General features: G+C 47.7%; 1 protein-coding gene across 1 annotated transcript in view; it reads right to left on the reverse strand.

Moving 5' to 3' along the window:
* Positions 1-17,220, reverse strand: part of arl6ip1 (ARL6 interacting reticulophagy regulator 1) — a 40,370-nt gene that overhangs the window by 12,809 nt on the left and 10,341 nt on the right. The window contains exons 2-4 of the mRNA XM_072481860.1: positions 7,378-7,511; positions 5,000-5,119; positions 3,349-3,466 (exon numbers count right to left, since the gene is read on the reverse strand). Coding sequence (XP_072337961.1) covers positions 3,349-3,466; positions 5,000-5,119; positions 7,378-7,511 — 372 coding nt within the window. The remainder of the gene's footprint in view (positions 1-3,348; positions 3,467-4,999; positions 5,120-7,377; positions 7,512-17,220) is intronic.

Here is a 17,220-nt window from a genome sequence, read left to right on the forward strand (position 1 = left end):
GGGAAAAACAGCGGGGTGATAAAAGGAATTGTGGAAGTTGAGAAGTTCATTAAATGCAGCGCACTCAATGCCAAGCTTTTTGAGGTTGTGTGTTCCGATATGGGGGCTGAGCACACACATTTACTATTCCACACAGAGGTACATTGGCTATCAAGGGATCGGGTGTTTGGCAGAGTTTAGAAACTGAGATATGAAATCCGCATTTCCTCCTTGAGAAACTGTCCCCTCTGCTGATTTGTTTGGTGTCGAAAGTTGGATGCTAACTATATCTTACCTTGCAGACATCTTTTCAATTCTGCAAGGGAAGGATGATTGCTTTTGGGATTGTGTAGAAATAGATGTTTTCCAAAAGTCACTGAAAGTTTGGCAAGCGCGAGTAAAAAGCCAAAACTACCAACATGCTCCCCACACTGCTACGACACATTAAAGACAGCAGTGTTGCTAACAGACTAGCAAGCCTTATTCAGTTGCATCTGGTTTGTCGCTACTTTCCAGAGAAGTTTCAGATTTTGAAAAAGGCTTGGGTGGAAGATCCCTTTGTGTTTGAGACCCCAGAGTCAGTGGTTAACTTAACCAATGATTCCAAATGAGGACAGCAAGAAGTCTTACAACACCAGGTTAAAGACTTCTTGTTGTAAGGCTTCTTACTGTGCTCACCTCAGTCCGACGCCAGCATCTCCACATCATGGCTCCAAATGAGGAGACAGAGTTGCTGTACCTAACCTGTGACAACACATTGAAACCACGCCACAATAGAATCCCTACAGTGCAAGAGGCCACCATTCAGCCCATCGGGTCTGCACCGGCCCTCCGAAAGAGCACTCTACCCAAGCCCACATCCCCGTTCTATCTTAATAACCCCTTAACTTAACCTGCACACCCCTGGAATGAAGAACTTGTCGTATGAGGAACGTTTGAGGACTCTGGGTCTGTACTCGTTGGAGTTTAGAAGGATGAGGGGGGATCTTATTGAAACTTACAAGATACTGCGAGGCCTGGATAGAGTGGACGTGGAGAGGATGTTTCCACTTGTCGGAAAAACTAGAACCAGGGGACACAATCTCAGACTAAAGGGACGATCCTTTAAAACAGAGATGAGGAGGAATTTCTTCAGCCAGAAGGTGGTGAATCTGTGGAACTCTTTGCCGCAGAAGGCTGTGGAGGCCAAATCACCGAGTGTCTTTAAGACAAAGATAGATAGGTTTTTGATTAATAAGGGGTTCAGGGGTTATGGGGAGAAGGCAGGAGAATGGGGATGAGGAAATATCAGCCATGATTGAATGGAGGAGCAGACTCGATGGGCCGAGTGGCCTAATTCTGCTCCTATGTCTTATGGTCTTATGGACACTAAGGGGCAATTTAGCATGACCAATCACCTAACCTGCACATCTTTGGATTGTGGGAGGAAACCAGAACACCTGGAGGAAACCCATGCAGATACAGTGACCCAAGGTCGGAATTGAACCCGGGTCCCTGGAGCTGAGGCAGCAGTGCTAACCACTATGCAGCCACGTCCATGAGGTTGTCAGCATTCTAGAGTAGCATCTCCAAGGAGAATCCAGTGGAGTAAAACAAGCATTTTGTTGCTATGCCCTACACGTGATATTCGATTGTCCATCCTCACAAAGATGAAGACACAAAGGAACCAACTGAACTCTGCACCTGATATATGGATTGCCCTCTCTGCCAGCGAGATTGGAGTGAGATTTTGAGGACCAAGCAGGCTCACCAGTCGCATTAAAGATAAGCGAACTTGGAGTGACACAAAGGTTAGCCAGCTGGCAAAAGGGTGTCCCGGGATAAAAAGTTTGAAAGACACTGCGCTACAGTACGTTAAGCCACGCTTTATTCTGTTTCTGCTAACTTCCTGAAGTGAGACCAAGTATGGCAACGTACCTCTCATTGGAAAAAAAGCACAGGCTCAAGTCAAAAGATGTGCAATTAAGGACTGGGAGGGAGGGTAGGGAGTCGAGGAGAGTTACAGAACAAAGAAATTTAGGAGTACAGGTTGATAGCTCCTTGAAGGTGGAGTCGCAGGTGGCCAGGGTGGTGAAGAAGGCATTCAGCATGCTCGGTTTTATTGGTCAGAATATTGAATACAGGAGTTGGGACGTCTTGGAGTTGTACAAGACATTGGTAAGACCACACATAGAATACTGTGTTCAGTTCTGGTCATCCTATTATAGGAAGGATATTGTTAAACTAGAAAGAGTGCAGAAATGTTTTACGAGGATGCTCCCAGGACTTGATGGTCTGAGTTATAAGGAGAGGCTGGATAGACTGGGACTTTTTCCCTGGAGCGTAGGAGGCTTAGGGGTGATCTTCTAGAGGTCTATATGGGCAGCACGGTAGCATTGTGGATAGCACAATTGCTTCACAACTCCAGGGTCCCAGGTTCGATTCCCGCTTGGGTCACTGTCTGTGCGGAGTCTGCACATCCTCCCCGTGTGTGCATGGGTTTCCTCCGGGTGCTCCGGTTTCCTCCCACCGTCCAAAGATGTGCAGGTTAGGTGGATTGGCCATGATAAATTGCCCTTAGTGTTGGGTGGGGTTGCTGGGTTATGGGGATAGGGTGGAAGTATTGACCTTGGGTAGGGTGCTCTTTCCAAGAGCCGGTGCAGACTCGACGGGCCGAATGGCCTCCTTCTGCACTGTAAATACTATGAAATAAAATAATGAGGAGCATCGATAAGGTAGATAGTCGACATCTTTCCCCAAAGATAGAGGAGTCTAGAACTAGAGGGCACTGGTTTAAATGAGAGGAGAGGGATACAAAAGAGACCAGAGGAGAAATTTCTTCACACAGAGGGTGGTGAGTGTTTGGAATGAGCTGCCAGAGGCAGTGATAGAGGTGGGTACAATTTTGTCCTTTAAAAACCAGTTAGACAGTTAGCAGTTAGACAGTTACATGGGCAGAGTGGGTATAGAGGGATGTGGGCAAGTGGGACTAGCTTAGTGATAGAAACTGGGCGGCATGGACAAGCTGGGCCGAACGGCCTGTTTCCCTGCTGTAAACATCTAGGACTATTTAACTGTTTTAGCAGGAGGGTTTTTTGTAGATGCCACAATGTAATTTGTACCAGTTTGAATCTTAGTCACTGATAACTGAATTCAAGCTTCCTCCACAAAATATAATTTTATTCATAAATATGTGGAAAAGAGTCTCGTTGAGCATCAGTGAAACAAACCATTTTAATGGGTAAACTCAGAAATTCACTGGAAACAGATTGGTGATTTACAATGTAAAGCACCTTATCCCTCCTTTAACAGAAAATGATCACACGCATGCAAAACATCGAAGCAAGCAGCTTTTTTAGCCAATTAATTCGCCACAGGATTGATACGCACCATTTTGGGTTTCTCCTCCTTCAGAGCAAAAAGGCGTCGCCACCAGCCCACAATCCTGCGTTGCGTCTTCACCAAGTTACTGCAGATTTCATGGAAGCGTTGCTGCTGTTCTGTGGTCCTGTTGATCCAAGCAAGGTAACTAAATATTTCAGGACTACACAAATTAACCTGGCAACATCCATGTTAACATGTCGACATCTTTCCCCAAAGATAGAGGAGTCTAGAACTAGAGTTCATAGGTTTAAATGAGAGGAGAGGGATACAAAAGAGACCAGAGGAGAAATTTCTTCACACAGAGGGTGGTGAGCACCTGGAACGAGCTGCCAGAGGCAGTGGTAGAGGCGGGTACAATTTTGTCCTTTAAAAACCAGTTAGACAGTTACATGGGGTACCTCCCAAGTTTAGGTGCTTTCTAAAACAAAAAGCAGTCTCGATACAGCAAACAGATAGATAATGTCAGTTCTATGGCGTAATCCAGTATAGATAAATACTTTGGTTCCAAATGCCATTACAAAAGGCTTGGTAAATATCCACATGCTGTATTAACAGTCTATGAAAGAATACCCCCTCCTTTTATCTAGTAATTTCAAAATTCAGGTTTCTCAAACACCACTTGGGATATTAGGGTTAAGATACATCAATTAGTAAAATCACAGCCGTAGCATTTCCTGCCCACAATTATAAACGTTACCACATCATAAATGAACCATATTGATTAGCAAGCCAAAAATTCCAATTCTTAGTCTGTGCTGATTGAACTAATCCTGGGCAGGAGGTTAGTAGAGATAGTACAAACCATCTCAGCATCCTTGGACTTGGAACGTAGTGTTGGCAATAAAGAACAGCATCCCCACAGTGCAGAAGGAGGCCATTCGGCCCATCGATTCTGCACCAGCCCTCTGAAAGAGCACCCTACCTAGACCAACTCCCCACCCTAGCCCACATACCGTGCGCATACCCTGGACACTAAAGGGCAATTTAGCATGACCAATACACCTACCCTGATATCTTTGGATGGTGGGATGAAACCGGAGCACCCACAGGAAACCCAGGCATACATGGGGAGAAAGTGCAAACTCCACGTAGTCACCCGAAGCTGGAATTGAACCCTGGTCCCTGGCACTGAGGCAGCTGTGATAACCACTGCACCGTGCCGCCCAAGTAACATTTCTCTCTTTTCTAAACCACCCAAAGTTTAGAACATTCTAAACAAAATATATTTATACCAGAACCATTGGTTACAGATTTCCCAGTTTTCTGATAAAACTTTAAAAAAGTTAGCTCCAGTTCCCACTCAATACTGATGTCCAATAACCGTGCTGGAAAATGCACACGGCCATTTAGTGAGGACAGACAGTATCAGGTTGGACTGTGATTCTGGAGAATGGCAACTTGGGTGCTGCCCTGAAGCACGGCAGCCTGTGGCACTTTCCCCAGCATACAAGTTCATCTCAAGACCGTGAGTTGCCATCACTCTGGACTGAATTCAAATTTGGCCCCACAGGCGAGAAAGAGGTTGCCACGCCAACACCAGAGTTTAACCCTGTAAATAAATAGAACTTCTTACAAATTTAGCACAATGGGAGGATGTTGGAATTCAGACTAAGTGAAGCATCACAATTTGCTTCGAGGTTTTAAACAAACTTCTCACCATTTGTTGGATCCGAACATCTTGGAAGCAATAGTTGGAACAAGATAATCTGCCAAACAGATCATCATAATGGCACAAGAAACCCCAGTCAGTACTGAAGGGTCCAACCAGTAGATTAGCCTGTGGAAGAAAACCACATTTAAGCAATTAAGCGAAAAATGTTTATTTCATATCTTCTAATTCAATCTGGTGGGGGGGGGGTGATGGTGTGTCGTGGATGATGTGATAATTCAGTTACCAGCAGCATGCCGTGCTGAAGAATTTATCGCTGGTACTTGATGTTTCGATCAACACTCAGAATTTCGATGCGCATTTACAATGGCAGGTTACATTCTCCCCGTGCCGGGTGACAGGTGTTTAAAGTGAATCCGAGAAAGAAACCAACGTTAACCAAAAAAATTACATTAAGTAACACAATGTGCAAACATTCGCTACAGTCCTTCGAACGTTTCTGTTGTTGTGACATTATGATCTCCCGAAGTCTTATTTGATTGCTGTGGGGAAGAACCTCCCAGGTTTTTCCAAATTGGCCACAAATCTTTTCTCATTTATTTCCACGTTAGCACAGAATGACTGGCCCATGTTTGCCTACATAAATCACAGCACTTTAAATGTTATTAATTGCCAGATGTTACATATACAGAAGCATAAATTCAAAAACTAGATTTTAAAGCTTCATAATAAGTTTTTACACGGTGCAGCGTATTTTTGATTACACCTGAGATAGTGGAACTGTCATCACCACCGAGTAACTCAGTGGAATACCCCTTGCACTCACTCAATTCTCATTTGCGAGCCAGCTTCATTGGCATTGCAGTAACACTTAGCTGGTGAAACAGCTTCTTGCACTTTGAATCACCAGCCCTAACTTTCTGCCGAGAGTTTATTTGAAAATCAATGTGCAAGTCTAGCAAGTTCTTAAAAATAGTGTGTTTTGGAGCAGGTTGCCCTCCATGCAAAGCAAACAGCAGTGGTATAAATTGAGCAGCAGATTCTAAAGATTCACACTGTATCTCAGTCCCCATTACACATTCATGAAAACAGGTGTTGTTAATGTGCCTTTATTTTCCAGGATTATTCACTTGTATAGGATTTAACTTCATAACTATCATAATTAAAGAGGTTTAAGGGGTAAAACAACTGCTGTCTTCTTCCGAGAGATTTTTCCCATCCTTTCCATGGAGAGGAAGCTGCTAATTCTGAGCGGTGTGTTCTAATGTTACCCTGTTAAAGCTGGTTACTAACCGCAGACATCTGCTGCTATCAACACACATCATGGACACAGCTAAGAAACTTAGCAGAGAACTCTGTTATCACAAACATGTCAACAAATTTCACACCATCTAATTTTACCCTGCAATAGTCAGATGAAGAGACGACTATCTACAGAATCACAACACAGATAATTTGATGGTTCAATCAGCGTGCTTGAGCCCTGAAGGAAGTGTGGCAAACTGCAGTTGACATACAACCCGTTTTCACCGATCAAAGGCACCTTCGTGAGAGCTCATTCTGACAACTGTAGATGTTACTTATTTTTTATAAATTCCTCATCAATAACCAAATCCAACAAGACTAAAAGTGGCCAAAAGGCAATCCCCTCCGTTTCTATTTAAAATCAGGGTAATTGCCAAAGTACATTTAAGCTTAAATTTAAAATGAAAATTCGAACCCGACTGTAGCATACTTCACACAACAGAGACTAATAAACACTTTGGGTTCATATGCTGTTTTTCATTAGCTTTGCTCATTGGGTGGAGGGCAGCACTGTGGTGCAGTGGTTAGCACTGCTGCCTCATGGTGCTGAGGTCCCAGGTTCGATCCCGGCCCCGGGTCACTATCCGTGTGGAGTTTGCACGTTCTCCCTGTGTCTGCGTGGATCTCACCCCCACAACCCAAAGATGTGCAGGTTAGGTGAACTGGCCACGCTAAATTGCCCCTTAATTGGAAGAGAAAAAAGAATTGGGTACTCTAAGTTTATTTTTTAAAATTGTCATTGAGTAGGTTTGCATAGTCTTGCTGTAAGGTTTATGCTGGGACTAATTCCAATAGGCTAATGAATAGGATTCCACTGTTAACATGCAGGACACTACAATAGGAGAAGTTTTACTTCGACAGAATGGCCAAACATTTTGCAAACTAGTGACTTCTCAGTCCTTCCTGCCAATGATTGGGAGCTGTGCCATCAGAAATCTATGAACCACACTTGAATCCCCTTTGACTCTCATCTCTCTCAAGGCCTTTCTTAAAATTCACCTTTCTGACCCAACGTTTGGTCACCTCTGCCAATATCTCAAGTGTCCATTTCTGCCTGACTGCACCCATCTTTGGGGTGGTTAGAGGTGCTAAGTAAAATCAACTTGTTCTTTAATACTTACAAAAATACCACGGACACCACAAGCATCATTATAGCAGGAAACCAGGGTTTCTCCCAACGCAAGATACGATCTGCAGCAAGCATCACCTCCCCCCAACCCTCCAAATGCTCTTCCAGTTGGGCAGTTTCTGAAGCCTGCAAAATCAAGAGGTCATTATCATTTTTACATTGTTTGTTACAAAAGCAGTGGGCAATGGGATACAGTAATATTCCCAGTTAGTATTAAAGTACAGATAACCCATCCAAAAACACTAGCTCATCCCATCAAAACTATGCTGTAATGTGAAAAATATATTAAATATTTGATGTTTTGAGTAATCATCACAATTGTTGATTGTATGGTACAAACATCAGACAATACTGTGAAGCAGACAGGCCTTAGCTAGCTTTCAAAGCTTCACGGTCAGGATTGTTCAAATCTCGATTTACAACAGCTAAACCCAGCCACGAGAAAACCTGCGTCAAATAGTAAATTATAGAAACCTTTGAAGAGAGACTGACAGAATTAGGGAACAGCTTTGCTGACTGAGCATTGTCCATTTACAGAACACGTTGTGATGGATTAAAACTAACTGAAGACAAGTCATTAATTAAGGCTCCTCCTGGAGATACAAACGTATAAATTCAGTGACGCGTTAAAAAGTACTGAATGTTTATATAGCCTACTGCATTCTGTATCATTTTAGTCCTAATCACATTATACAAAATCAGATTTCCCTGTTAGTTTATGGAAGTTTGACGTGGGTTATATATTATGCAGAGTAACACTGTGGAATATCACTTGGCAGGAACACATTGCCTCACGCTCCTGCTGTTTATGACCTCAGCAGTTTGTATTACTGCGATGGATCAGTGGGCTACATCATCCATTACTTATTGCAAGCTGTGGAAATACCAATTCAAACAAAAATCTAATCAAATCATCCACAGTAAACGCTGTATCAGCAGTCACCAGTTCCAATGTTTGAAATCAGCTGACTCAAGTCATGATTTATGTTACCAGAATCTGAAACCCTTCTGGGGGAAAAAAGAATTTTGATAGTTTAAAAAAGAACTACTTTGTTACATCATGGAACCAACAACTATTTGGCCGTATACAGCAGCTTTAACATATGTCCCGAGCTTCTCACAGGTTTTATCAGACAGAGTGTGACACAGCTGACCGAGAGCTTGGTTAGAGTACATATTACAGACCATCTTAACGGAGGGGATTCCAGAAGAGTGAAGGAAATCAGGGATGCACAGATACCAGGATCAGAGGAAGAGTTCCTGGAGGGTTGCAGTGCTGGAGGTGGTTACAGACAGGGTTTCCCCATCAGCAGAAAAGTCATAAGTGGGATTTGAACAGGAAGGTTTGAAATGTGGGTTTTACTGTATAAGAGCTATGTAAGTGGGCATGGGGGTGGCACGATGGCACAGTTGTTAGCACTGCTGCCTCACAACACCAGAGTCCCGGGTTCGATCCCAGCCCGGGTGTGAGTTTTACTGAATAAGAGCTACGTCAGTGGGCATGGGAGTGGCACAGTAGCACAGCTGTTAGCACTGCTGCCTCATGGCACCAGAGTCCCGGGTTTGACTGGATTAGAGCTACGTCAGTGGGCATGGGAGTGTTGGGCAAACAGGACATGATAGGAGTCAGGATCCAAACAGCATAGAGCTGAAATTTATGGAGGATGAGAGACTCACCAGGGAAGTAGTGCAATAGTCAACCCTGAATCTCAGAATTATTATAGAGCAGGAGGACATTGTCTGCCCTGCTCTCTGAATGAGCCAATCTTCCAACTTCTCCCCGTAACCCCGCACATTTTTCTGTTTCAGATAAAACAGTCAAATTCTCTTTTGGATTTTTTGTTTGAACCTGCCTCCCCCACACACTCAGACAGAACATTCCAGATCCTAACCTCTCGCTGTGTGAATCTGTCTCCACCACACTCTCAGACAGAACATTCCGGATGCTAACCACTCGCTGTGTGAATCTGTCTCCACCACACTGACAGACAGTACATTCCAGATCCTAACCACTCGCTGTGTGAATCTGTCTCCACCACACTCACAGACAGTACATTCCAGATCCTAACCACTCGCTGTGTGAATCTGTCTCCACCACACTCACAGACAGTACATTCCAGACCCCAACTACCCGCTGTGCGAATCTGTCTCCACCACACTCACAGACAGAACATTCCAGATCCTAACCACTCGCTGTGTGAATCTGCCTCCACCACACTCACAGATAGAACATTCCGGATCTTAACCACTCGCTGTGTGAATCTGTCTCTCTCACTCTCAGACAGAACATTCCGGATCCTGACCACTCGCTGTGTGAATCTGTCTCTCTCACTCTCAGACAGAACATTCCGGATCCTAACCACTCGCTGTGTGAATCTGTCTCTCTCAGACAGAACATTCCAGATCTCAAGATGGCGCCAGAGCGAGGCGACTCTCTGCGAGCTCTCCCAAACAGATCCACTTTTTACTTAACTTATACTCGTTCTAATCTTTTAAAAATTAATTCTAATACTAACATTATTACTAACCTCTCTCTTTTATCTTCTCTTGCAGGCTTGAACATCCTCCGAGGCCCTTGGAGACCTTTTGACCCGACCCGACCGACCTGGAAGGAGATCAAGCCCAAACCGGAAGTGAAGCCCCGACCTCGATTTGGAGCCGACCCGGACCTCGGAGCTCCAAACCTGGCCTAACTACCGACGCCAGCCCCGGATCACCTTGCCCAATCCCCGGAGCTCCCGACCCGACGGCAAGAGCCGGCCCAACGCGACCCCGAGAGACCCGCCCAGCGACCCGATCCGGAGAGACCCGCCCAACCTGTTGATGGAAGAAAGAAAAATCCATGTGGAGCCCCAACCGGGCCTACTTCAAGATCCGACCCCAGGAGCGCCCAGGGAGGGAACAGACCACGGGACCCAGCCCAAACTGCCTCAGGAAGCTCCTACCCACAACCCAGGACCCCCGAAACGGCGGAGACCCCGCGCGAGGACCCAAACGCGCTGCAAGGTATTCCCGCGCCCACAGAATGCCGGGACCCATCCAGATCGCAAACATGCCCCCCTAGCAACCCCTCTACCTCAACCAGCGCCCGGACCCTGCCAGACGCGACCCTAGATACGCAAACGGCACCCTGGTCCCCGCCAGCGCCCTGGTCCCCGCCAGACGCAACCACCTACCTTCCACAAGAGCTGACATCTCCCATCGGACCCCAGATCATCCAGCAGCAGCCGCCGACCGAGGAAGCGAGGGAAACGCGGCGGTCTGCAGGTTAGATTGAAGCAACGCGGTTTCAAGACCCCTCTCCCCAGCATACTCCTGGCAACCGCCCAAGCGATCGTAAACAAGCTGGATGAACTTAACGCCAGACTTACCTCTCAGAGGGAAGTAAGAGACTGCTGTGTGCTCTGTTTCACAGACATGGCTCACCCCCGCCTCACCGGACTGTGACATACAACCTGAAGGCTTCTCAATTCACCGGGCGGACTGCACCGTGTCATCAGGCAAAGCGAAGGGTGGAGGGGTGTGCCTCATCAACTCCTCCTGGTGCTTGGATGTGGCGACCTACTGCTCCCAGACCTGGAATACCTGACTGTGAAGTGCCGCCCATACTATCTTCCACAGGAGTTCACTTCAGCCATTATCACAGCGGTCTACATCCCACCCCAGGCAGAAGTGAGGAAGGCGCTGGACGAACTATACACAGTTATAAACAACTACGAAACCGAACACCCGGAGGCCTTGTCCATCGTGGCCGGAGACTTCAACAAGGCCAACCTCAAGGGTGTACTGCCAAAATTCCACCAGCACATCTCCTGTCCCACCAAGGGTGACAACACTCTTGACCACTGCTACTCAAAAATCAAGGGCGCCTACCGTTCCATCCCCGGCCGCACTTTGGGAAATCAGACCATAAGACGGTGCTCCTTCTCCCGGCATACAAGCAGAAACTCAAGCGGGAGAATCCAGCTAAGAAGGTCGTGCAGTGCTGGTCCGAGGAGACAGAAGAGCTCTTACGTGACTGCTTAGAGACAGTGGATTGATCCATATTTAAGAACTCAGCGACCAATTTAAATGAGTGTGCCAACACCGTCACAGACTTCATCAGCAAATGTGTGGACGACTGCGTGCCAAAGAAAGCAGTACGTGCGTTCCCCAACCGGAAACCATGGCTCAATCGCGAGATTGACTCCCTACTGAAGGACAGATCTGAGGCATTCACGTCAGACGACCCTGACCTATACAAGAAATCCAGGTACGACCTCCGCAAAGCCATCCGGAATGCCAAGAGAGAATATCAAACCAAGCTAGAGTCACAGACAGACTCTCGGCGGTTGTGGCAAGGACTAAACAACATAACGGGCTACAAAGCGAAGCCGAACAGTATCCCTGGCAGCAGCGCACCCCTCCCCGATGAACTCAATGCATTCTATGCTCGGTTCGAGCAGGTAACCAACAATCCGCCGTCGAGTGCCCCAGCAGCCCATAATTCACCCATACCCACCATCACAGCTTCTGAAGTCAGATTGGCCTTCCTGAAAGTGAACTCTCGGAAGGCGACGGGCCCGGACGGGATCCCTGGCCGTGCACTCAGAGCCTGCGCGGACCAGCTGGCAGAGATATTCGCAGACATCTGTAACCTGTCCCTACTCCACTCCGAGGTCCCCACCTGCTTCAAGAAGACCACCATCATACCGGTACCAAAGAAGAACCAGGCAACCTGCCTCAATGACTACCGTCCAGTGGCCCTGACTTCAGTCGTAATGAAGTGCTTCGAGAGGTTGATCATGAAGCGCATCACCTCCATACTCCCAGAACGCCTTAATCCACTGCAACCGGTCCACATCAGGGCAGCACGGTAGCATTGTGGTAGCACAATTGCTTGACAGTTCCAGGGTCCCAGGTTCGATTCTGGCTTGGGTCGCAGTCTGTGCGGAGTCTGCACATCCTCCCCGTGTGTGCGTGGGTTTCCTCCGGGTGCTCCGGTTTCCTCCCACAGTCCAAAGATGTGCAGGTTGGATTGGCCATGATAAATTGCCCTTAATGACCAAAATTGCCCTTAGTGTTGGGTGAGGTTACTAGGTTATAGGGATAGGGCGGAGGTGTTGATCTTGGGTAGGGTGCTCTTTCCAAGAGCCAGTGCAGACTCGATGGGCCAAATGGCCTCCTTCTGCACTGTAAATTCTATGATGATAATCAGACGCCATTTCCCTGGCCCTACACTCATCCCTAGAGCATCTCGAAAACAAGGACTCCTACATTAGACTCCTATTTATTGACTACAGCTCCGCCTTCAACACCATAATCCCAGCCAAGCTCATATCAAAGCTCCAAAACCTAGGACTTGGCTCCCCACTCTACAACTGGATCCTCGATTTTCTGACCAACAGACCACAATCAGTAAGAATGAACAACAACACCTCCTCCACAATAGTCCTCAACACCGGCGCCCCGCAAGGCTGCGTACTCGGCCCCCTATTCTACTCCCTTTACACACACGACTGCGTGGCAAAACTTGGTTCCAACTCCATCTACAAGTTTGCTGACGATACGACCATAGTGGGCCGGATCTCGAATAACGACGAGTCCGAATACAGGTGGGAGATAGAGAACCTAGTGGAGTGGTGTAGCGACAACAATCTCCCTCAATGTCAGAAAATTAAAGAGCTGGTCATTGACTTCAGGAAGCAAAGTACTGTACACACCCCTGTCAGCATCAACGGGGCCGAGGTGGAGATGGTTAGCAGTTTCAAATTCCTAGGGATGCACATCTCCAAAAATCTGTCCTGGTCCACCCACGTCGACGCTACCACCAAGAAAGCACAACAGCGCCTATACTTCCTCAGGAAACTAAGGAAATTCGGCATGTCCACATTAACCCTTACCAACTTTTACAGGTGCACCACAGAAAGCATCCTATCGGGCTGCATCACAGCCTGGTATGGCAACTGCTCGGCCCAGGACCGCAAGAAACTTCAGAGAGTCGTGAACACCGCCCAGTCCATCACACAAACCTGCCTCCCACCCATTGACTCAACCTACACCACCCGCTGCCTGGGGAAAGCGGGCAGCATAATCAAAGATCCCTCCCACCCGGCTTACTCACTCTTCCAACTTCTTCCATCGGGCCGGAGATACAGAAGTCTGAGAACACGCACGAACAGACTCAAAAACAGCTTCTTCCCCACTGTCACCAGACTCCTAAATGACCCTCTTATGGACTGACCTCATGAACACTACACCCTATATGCTTCATCCGATGCCGGTGCTTATGTAGTTACATTTTTTACATAGAATTTACAGTGCAGAAGGAGGCCCTTCGGCCCATCGAGTCTGCACTGGCTCTTGGAAAGAGCACCCTACCCATAGACCTATCCCACCCTATCCCCATAACCCAGTAACCCCACCCAACACTAAGGGCAATTTATCATGGCCAATCCACCTAACCTGCACATCTTTGGACTGTGGGAGGAAACCGGAGCACCCGGAGGAAACCCACGCACACACGGGGAGGATGTGCAGACTCCGCACAGACAGTGACCCAAGCCGGAATCGAACCTGGGATCCTGGAACTGTGAAGCAATTGTGCTATCCACAATGCTACCATGCTGCCCCGACATTGTAGATGTTGTGTTGCCCTATTAAGTATTTTCTTTTATTCCCTTTTCTTCCCATGTACTTAATGATCTGTTGAGCTGCTCGCAGAAAAATACTTTTCACTGTACCTCGGTACACGTGACAATAAACAAATCCAATCCAATCCAATCCAGATCCTAACCACTCGCTGTGTGAATCTGTCTCTCTCTCTCTCAGACAGAACATTCCGGATCCTAACCACTCGCTGTGTGAATCTGTCTCTCTCACTCTCAGACAGAACATTCCGGATCCTAACCACTCGCTGTGTGAATCTGTCACCACTACACTCTCAGACAGAACATTCCAGATCCTAACCATTCGCACACACGGGGAGGATGTGCAGACTCCGCACAGACAGTGACCCAAGCAGGAATCGAACCCGGGATCCTGGAGCTGTGAAGCAATTGTGCTATCCACAATGCTACCATGCTGCCCCGACATTGTAGATGTTGTGTTGCCCTATTAAGTATTTTCTTTTATTCCCTTTTCTTCCCATGTACTTAATGATCTGTTGAGCTGCTCGCAGAAAAATACTTTTCACTGTACCTCGGTACACGTGACAATAAACAAATCCAATCCAATCCAGATCCTAACCACTCGCTGTGTGAATCTGTCTCTCTCACTCTCAGACAGAACATTCCGGATCCTAACCACTCGCTGTGTGAATCTGTCTCTCTCACTCTCAGACAGAACATTCCGGATCCTAACCACTCGCTGTGTGAATCTGTCTCTCTCACTCTCAGACAGAACATTCCAGATCCTAACCACTCGCTGTGTGAATCTGTCACCACTACACTCTCAGACAGAACATTCCGGATCCTAACCACTCGCTGTGTGAATCTGTCACCACTACACTCTCAGACAGAACATTCCAGATCCTAACCACTCGCTGTGTGAATCTGTCACCACTACACTCTCAGACAGAACATTCCAGATCCTAACCACTCGCTGTGTGAATCTGTCACCACTACACTCTCAGACAGAACATTCCAGATCCTAACCATTCGCTGTGCGAATCTGTCTCCACCACTACAGGGGCTTAATGCTAAATAGCTATCTTTTAACTATCACTTTTATCTATTAGATGTATTAGAAAACAGCGGGCTTCTACACACACTCAGACAAAACATTCCGGATCCTAACCACTCGCTGCACAAAGTTCCTTATGTAGCTATTGCTTAGACGTTAAATCTGTGCCCTCTTGTTCTTTGTAGGCAATAAAAACATGTTTGAGGGGTTCACACAGATAGACGGAGGTGATATGACAAGCGGGAAGGAGGTGGAAGCTTTGAGATCATCTGGTTACCTCAGGATTAAAACAATAGGCCAACCGGTCATGTATCTCACTGGCTGAGAGAAAACTGCTCCACCCAAGTGCCCGTCTGCCCAATTAACAGTGGCTGCAACTGACTGCTCGAGAGCTGGAGGATATGAAGACAGTGTGAAAGATGTGATGTAATTAGAAGTCAATACTTCATTAATTTTGGCATTAGGGATTCGAAAATTATTTTCAGTTCTCAGAGTTACGGAGAAGAAAATAGCCATTATTGTCCTGCCGGACAACGGAACCTGACCAGAAAGGAAAAGAACACGAGCTCTGTTCAGTCCCCCCACCCACAGCTGGATTTCCACTTGTGACAAAGCAGGAAACAGGATGATTCAGCGAGAGAACAGAGGCCCAGCTAAAGCACATTTTCTCCCCGATTCAGTACCGGGACAGAGAGTTTACTTTTCAATGTTTAAGCCACGCCTCCAGCAACAGAACAGAGACCCCAGGGTCTAGCAAGCCCAGGAACACCCTCCACAACCTGAGACAGAGAGATGTATGGAGGGAGGTGGGTACAGAGAGAGAGAGAGAGAGAGACAGGGAGACACCCACCCCCCGCCCCAGAGAGAAAAAAACAATTCCCCTAAACTATGTAACACCCCTTCGGGGTCAGGTGGGTATTTCTCTCTCTCGGGGGGGGGGGGGGGGGGGGGGTATTTCTCGCTCTCTGGGGGGGGTATTTCTCACTCTCTGGGGGGGTATTTCTCGATCTCTGGGGGGGTATTTCTCGATCTCTGGGGGGGGTATTTCTCGATCTCTGGGGGGGGTATTTCTCGATCTCTGGGGGGGTATTTCTCGCTCTCTGGGGGGGTATTTCTCGCTCTCTGGGGGGGTATTTCTCGCTCTCTGGGGGGGTATTTCTCTCCCTCTGGGGGGTATTTCTCTCCCTCTGGGGGGTATTTCTCTCCCTCTGGGGGGTATTTCTCTCCCTCTGGGGGGTATTTCTCTCCCTCTGGGGGGCATTTCTCTCCCTCTGGGGGGCATTTCTCTCCCTCTGGGGGGCATTTCTCTCCCTCTGGGGGGCATTTCTCTCCCTCTGGGGGGTATTTCTCTCCCTCTGGGGGGTATTTCTCTCCCTCTGGGGGGTATTTCTCTCCCTCTGGGGGGTATTTCTCTCCCTCTGGGGGGTATTTCTCTCCCTCTGGGGGGTATTTCTCTCCCTCTGGGGGGTATTTCTCTCCCTCTGGGGGGTATTTCTCTCCCTCTGGGGGGTATTTCTCTCCCTCTGGGGGGTATTTCTCTCCCTCTGGGGGGTATTTCTCTCCCTCTGGGGGGTATTTCTCTCCCTCTGGGGGGTATTTCTCTCCCTCTGGGGGGTATTTCTCTCCCTCTGGGGGGTATTTCTCTCCCTCTGGGGGGTATTTCTCTCCCTCTGGGGGGTATTTCTCTCCCTCTGGGGGGTATTTCTCTCCCTCTGGGGGGTATTTCTCTCCCTCTGGGGGGTATTTCTCTCCCTCTGGGGGGTATTTCTCTCCCTCTGGGGGGTATTTCTCTCCCTCTGGGGGGTATTTCTCTCCCTCTGGGGGGTATTTCTCTCCCTCTGGGGGGTATTTCTCTCCCTCTGGGGGGTATTTCTCTCCCTCTGGGGGGTATTTCTCTCCCTCTGGGGGGTATTTCTCTCCCTCTGGGGGGTATTTCTCTCCCTCTGGGGGGTATTTCTCTCCCTCTGGGGGGTATTTCTCTCCCTCTGGGGGGTATTTCTCTCCCTCTGGGGGGTATTTCTCTCCCTCTGGGGGGTATTTCTCTCCCTCTGGGGGGTATTTCTCTCCCTCTGGGGGGTATTTCTCTCCCTCTGGGGGGTATTTCTCTCCCTCTGGGGGGTATTTCTCTCCCTCTGGGGGGTATTTCTCTCCCTCTGGGGGGTATTTCTCTCCC

This window comes from Scyliorhinus torazame, chromosome 17 (genome assembly GCF_047496885.1).
Source record: "Scyliorhinus torazame isolate Kashiwa2021f chromosome 17, sScyTor2.1, whole genome shotgun sequence".
In the NCBI taxonomy this organism is placed as follows: Eukaryota; Metazoa; Chordata; class Chondrichthyes; order Carcharhiniformes; family Scyliorhinidae; genus Scyliorhinus; species Scyliorhinus torazame.